The sequence below is a fragment of the Zerene cesonia genome, chromosome 5, assembly GCF_012273895.1.
Source record: "Zerene cesonia ecotype Mississippi chromosome 5, Zerene_cesonia_1.1, whole genome shotgun sequence".
Classification (NCBI taxonomy): domain Eukaryota; kingdom Metazoa; phylum Arthropoda; class Insecta; order Lepidoptera; family Pieridae; genus Zerene; species Zerene cesonia.
In genome coordinates this window covers 1,366,482-1,372,185 of record NC_052106.1, presented here as the reverse complement: position 1 = coordinate 1,372,185, position 5,704 = coordinate 1,366,482, and the positions used below count along the sequence as shown (strand labels likewise).

The window sequence follows — 5,704 nt, the reverse complement described above, 5'->3', positions numbered from 1 at the left end:
AATACCTACTTATGTGTATTCGCACGCACAGTCTGATACAAGGCAGCCGCTTCATAAATTGAACACTTATTTCTTGCCATTTATATAAAAAAATGTATTGGAACTGTTAATTATTTGTGTAAATATTATATAAAATTTAGATGTTGTGTTTACTTATGTGTATAATGTTAAATAAGAAGTGATTATATAAATTGTAAGTATTTTTTTTTTTGTATAAAATTGCAGCAAAGCTCTCCAATTATAGTTTGTACAATATTTATTAACATGGAAGGTTGACCAGTTGTAGTTAATAAATGAAAGTGGACAATTTCAAAGTCGAAAGTTTATATTTAACAACGTGTAAATAAATCATGAAGACTTATAAAATGTAGATGCTAGAATCCAACAAATATGTAATTAAGAAATTTTTGAGGCGGGATTCAGAACCGCGTCTTTTTGCCAAACCGTAGCAAGTATTTCCCATTTATATAGCATGTTAATGTTATAAAAAAAAGAAAAAAGAAAAATAAAACAAAAAAATATAAATACGTAAGCATCCGTACATAGTCTATTAATACCAAGATCATATTACAGATTTAGCGATGCATTATAATACGTTCGTATCATACTGTTTATCTAATAGTGCATAAACTATATATATGTACATTCATGTTCGCCATACGCCTCGTCTCTGGATAAAACATTCGTGTACGACTGTCATCGCTAATCGCAAGGCGAATAGCGAGAGTAGAGAAAGAGGGTAAAAACAAGGATACGAGTATTCGGCTTCCCCATTCAAAGAACGACGTAGCATTCACATGCCACTATTTCGAGGTGATGTTCTACGGAAGTGTCTCCTCTCCCCTTATTGCTGTGGTAACTTAAATGGTTGGCCATCGACTGAACTAGCTAGTCACCGCCTACCATTATTTTGAAATATTTCTAAATTGAAAAGGCAGACGCCCATAGTTCCTCATATACCTAACTTACCCATCTATCGAACTCTTCTTTCCATAGGCCAGTTTTGTTCCTTTAAATTTTTTGTAACATCGGCCATCCACTGCTCAGAGCTGTATCTTTATATAGTGCAGTCAAGCTGCAGCTGGTATCTCACCACACATTAAATTTTCTAAAGGACCTCTGAGTGTTTGACCCGTGTCCCCAGGTAAACCTTACAAAAGACCGACCGATACTTTCCTTCTGGAGGAATCCAGGTGGAGATATTCTCTAATTGAAGGAGTTTAAAAGAGTTTTCTAAATTTTGTATTCATATCGAAAGCCCTACAGAATTAATCTAGTCCTATCATATATATCTATAAGGGATAAAATTATATTTGTATTTTTCGTTTCCAGGTATAAATCTGCCTTGCTGCTTGCATTATGTTGAGGAAAGTTATACTAATACTCGGTTGCACCGTTTTATTTTCTTTTTTGACCGGTTCAACAGGTAAGATTTTTACCTAATTATCTATTAAGACAGGTTAGAAGTACAGGCTTAAAACGGTGAAGGAAAACATCGTGAGGAAACCGGCATGTCCGAGAATCAAAAGTTCGATGACATGTGACATCTGCTAACCCGCACTTGGCCAGCGTGGTGGATTATGGCCTGAACCCTCATAGGAGGCCTGTGTCCCAGCAGTGGGAACATAGAAGGGCTGATGATGATATATTAAGATATTCCCAAGTCTTCTTATTTGTCTTGTTGAAACAAATAATATATTATGAGTAATATCAACTAAGAATTTGCCCGTTTGTATTTTTTAATGAATGTAACAATATTACTATTTGTTTTTACTTACATCATATGTACTGCAAAAATACCATCTAATATGGCATCCTGTATCGAATGTAGCTGTTCTTAAGGTGTATTTACATTGTTGTAACATTCTAATCGGTTATTTGATTCATATAACCAACAATAATGTTTAAGTAAGGAATCTTCGTACCTTTATATAATTTATATGAATCATTTGATGCAATACCTGTTGTTGTACTGTATTAAGTATGGGTAATTTCCTCGTTGAACATAATAAGGTTCATAAAATAGCCAGCATGATGATTGATCTTTATATGATTTTCCTATTGAATACATAAGTTACACACTAGAGACAGTGTAGACCAGGTAAATAATTTTCTGCCGGGACACCACGAGGGAAACAAAAATCAGTCTATTCGTTCTCTCATACCTACCGACTACACAGAAAATATAATAATATTCGGTCGCGCCGTTTCTAGAGAATATGGCAACTAACACTGTGATATTAGATATTATAAGTAAAGAACAACACTCGTATTTGTATGAAATTTGATACTTATTCACACGTTAAACATTTATTTTAATAATTTATTTACTTACTATAATATTGCATCATGTTATAAAATATAACATACTATACGCTATTACATTACGTCAATAACATGTTACGGTTAATACATGGCAAACAATTATCTTAACGTTATTAAAACATTATTCCAGGGGTATACCTCTCAAATCTATCGCAGGAATGTTTCAACTGTCTGTGCTACGTATCCACGAATTGCGATACGTCACACGAATGCACGGGGGGGTACTGCGGGCCATTTAATATATCTCGAGTGTACTGGGTCGACGCTGGCAAAGTTACCCTACCTGATGACGACCCTGAGAGAAACCATGGTATGTCTTACTATAACCTCATTCACATACATATATATAGAAGATAGTTAATTAGTGTAAATTTTCTACTATAAAAGATTAATATTAACCCATTTAACATCGCCTAGTTTGTCAAAAATATCCAAGCGGTGTTGATAAAATATTATTTGAAATTAACACCTTATTTCGTGGTAGTAATATTCAAAGTGTATTGTTTCGGTCATTACAAAACTCTGCCTAGTGAACGCGTAGGCAGAGTTTTGGGAGTATTGCTATTTTAGCATGATCCTGAGTCTAGTTGTTGATCGCACGTTTCAGAATCGTCGGTTATTCGGCCATGACACTATGTAGTCTATTATAACCACAATCTTCCATTGCAGTTTAAACTATATTATCTTATACATGTGTATGGAAGGAATTGCAATAATGCAATAAAACTTTTGCGTTTTATACGATAAATGAATAATTAATAACTGTCATAAGTACACGTCACGTGTATGATATTATAGTATAGTTTTGCAATAATTATTATTACCATAAAATCGGTTTAACTTCTGATACATGTGGTACCAGATGTTCCCGTTTTTTTCTTAAATATAAATCTAAAACTTGGAACTCGTAACGTGAAAGTCATTTAAATTAACAGATTAATATTCTTAGATGTTTAGTCAAAAATACAATTTAAGATAATCAATGGATTAACTACAAGAATAACTTGAATATAAAATGGAAATTTTTCCATCAAATTCCATTATATGTCAATGATCGCCACGGTCTCCTTTTCTGGTCGTTATGACAACAAAGTTGCATAGAAAAGTTGCAGTTTGCTCTAAGGTTTATTGAGAGGGCGTGCCAACATTAAGGTCACTTTGTAAAGAAGCAAATTCGATGACGGAATTAAATTTTAAACTCCTTTGGTCTACATTTATGCGAATAGTTATTTTCATATTTACCGTCAGTTTAACTACCGATGGCCGCAATCTATGACGATTTAACACGCAAACTAATTAATTAAAATCTAATGACGTATGCAATCTAATGGTGTATGTATTTTCTTTCATAGTTTAAACTTTTATACAAATGTTAGTCACTAAAATCGCAACTGGTTGTTGCTGCATGTTACATGCCATTTTTTTGCAAATCACAGTGTTCAGTAGAAGTAGATAAACAAGATAATCAATTAAATGCTTTTTAATGATATTTCTCGAAACTCATCTTTGATGATATTCTATGCTCATGCGATTCAGCTAAAAATAGGATCGACTCTATTTTGTAAGATCATAAGCATTAAATATAAAGATTTAATAATCCAAATTAAAAAATAAAATTTTATACAATATAATATATATAATAAGCCATTATTCAAATGCAAAAAAAAATTAACAACATCGTATTATAGGTTTTCAATTTCACGCCCTAAAATGCGGTTGATATTGAGTTGAGGAACAGCTATCAATTTAATTATCGTATAATTAAAATCAATCATTTATTCAAAGCAATCATGTAGTGGAAATAATGTTGAAAATTGAAAAAATTAGTATAAAAAGGACATTATAGCATATTGAAACAAATAGAAAAGGGAGAGAATATAATAAAAACGAGAGGAAAAAATTATGGTCGGTCTGAGGTCGGAAAAGTGGGCTGCGGTGGTGAAAGATCTTGTAATTACCTACAATTTTGGGATTAAACTTTTTCCGAAGGAGTTGTAGTTAATCCGGAAATCGAGAAAACCTGCTTTTTGCCCTCATAACCTTCCTCTCACTTCCTGACCTCAAATGGACCGTAAATTATTGTTCCTGTAATTATAATTATATTCCTTCTCCAATTGGTTTAATTCCACTATGTTTTTATGTCTTTTGCAACTTTCAACGATATCTCATAATCGCTTAATTAGAAATAATGATTGACTCTAATTATATGTCATTGATAATGAATAAAAACATTAATTATGAAGCAGTGGTGGCTCAGTGGTGAGGACCTCGGACTTAAAATCGATAAGTCAGGGGTTCGAGATCAGGCGAGCGTGCAGGAAATAAATTGATTTTATCTGCGCATGTGGATAACACCACTGAAACGATGAGATAAAACACCGTGAGAAAACCGACAAGTCCAAGAATCAAAAGTTCGACATGTGACATCTGCCAAACCGTCCTTGGCCAGCGTGGCGAATTATGGCCTCATTTTTTTTATCGCCTAGCAGGCAAACGAGCAGGCGGGTCACCTGATGGAAAGTGACGCCCGCCGCCCATAAGCACTTGCGATGTTAGGGGCATCGCGAATGTGCTGCCGGCCTTTGAGAAAACGATCTGCCCTTTTCTTGAAGGTATCCCCATCGAATATGCCATGTCATGACGATTATGAAATATTTGCAATAAACCATTCAAAGGCTTTGTTATATAGCCCTATCCTTAAAATATTTTGAAAAGCTATCAACCATGGTCTTAATATTTATTTTTAAAATAAAAATTTCAGCATGGGAAGACTGCGCGCGTGACTTCGGTTGTTCGAAGCGGATTATTGCTGGATATCTGTCGAAGTTCGGTCAGGTCAGTCACACGTTCAACAACCAGGCAATGTTTATTGTGCCTTAGTGTTTATTGTATAATTAGTATTTTGTGTGTATTGTATTGTGTCTGCAAGGAATTATTGTTATAATTCACATTCGCTGAATTAATACGCTCATTGTGGAGCTATCTTTCACGTTGTAGACACTTTTTGTAAGTAAATTTAAGATTGAAGATCTAATGTATGCTCAATATATAATCAGAGTGAATTTGCAAAACACATGTTTTCTAAACAACGAAATTCATCATTTGTATGTATGTTTTATTTCAGTGACAAAAATATACATATTTATTTCACAAGTTTCCTATCTATGATTTATATAATACATGATTGTGTATTTATACTTGTTGGAAATAGTGTTCATGTAGAATTCGCAATACAATACATTTCTCTTATCTATTGCTTCTGCCTCTGTGGTATCCCTTCAATGAAAGTATAAGATATCCCTAAAATTACTTTTTGTCTGCTTGTTTTTATGCTTTTCAACCAATATTTTTTAGATCTCTGAAAAATGTTGGTCTAATA

At 33.5% G+C, this 5,704-nt stretch overlaps 1 protein-coding gene across 1 annotated transcript; it reads left to right on the top strand.

The window, feature by feature from the left end:
• Nucleotides 1-5,205, top strand: LOC119840156 (lysozyme 1-like). The gene is made up of 4 exons (XM_038366669.1): nt 1-193; nt 1,333-1,426; nt 2,456-2,635; nt 5,087-5,205. Exons 2-4 carry the CDS (start codon nt 1,360-1,362, stop codon nt 5,203-5,205), a joined length of 366 nt encoding a protein of 121 aa, XP_038222597.1. The 5' UTR covers nt 1-193; nt 1,333-1,359.
• The last annotated feature ends 499 nt before the right edge of the window (nt 5,206-5,704 follow it).

Bases quoted from the DNA above. Each gene is read 5' to 3' on its own strand.
- LOC119840156 (XM_038366669.1), top strand. From the start codon at position 1,360: ATGTTGAGGAAAGTTATACTAATACTCGGTTGCACCGTTTTATTTTCT. The intron at 1,427-2,455 runs GTAAGATTTTTA...ACATTATTCCAG, and splicing joins TTTTTTGACCGGTTCAACAG to GGGTATACCTCTCAAATCTA. The intron at 2,636-5,086 runs GTATGTCTTACT...TAAAAATTTCAG, and splicing joins CGACCCTGAGAGAAACCATG to CATGGGAAGACTGCGCGCGT.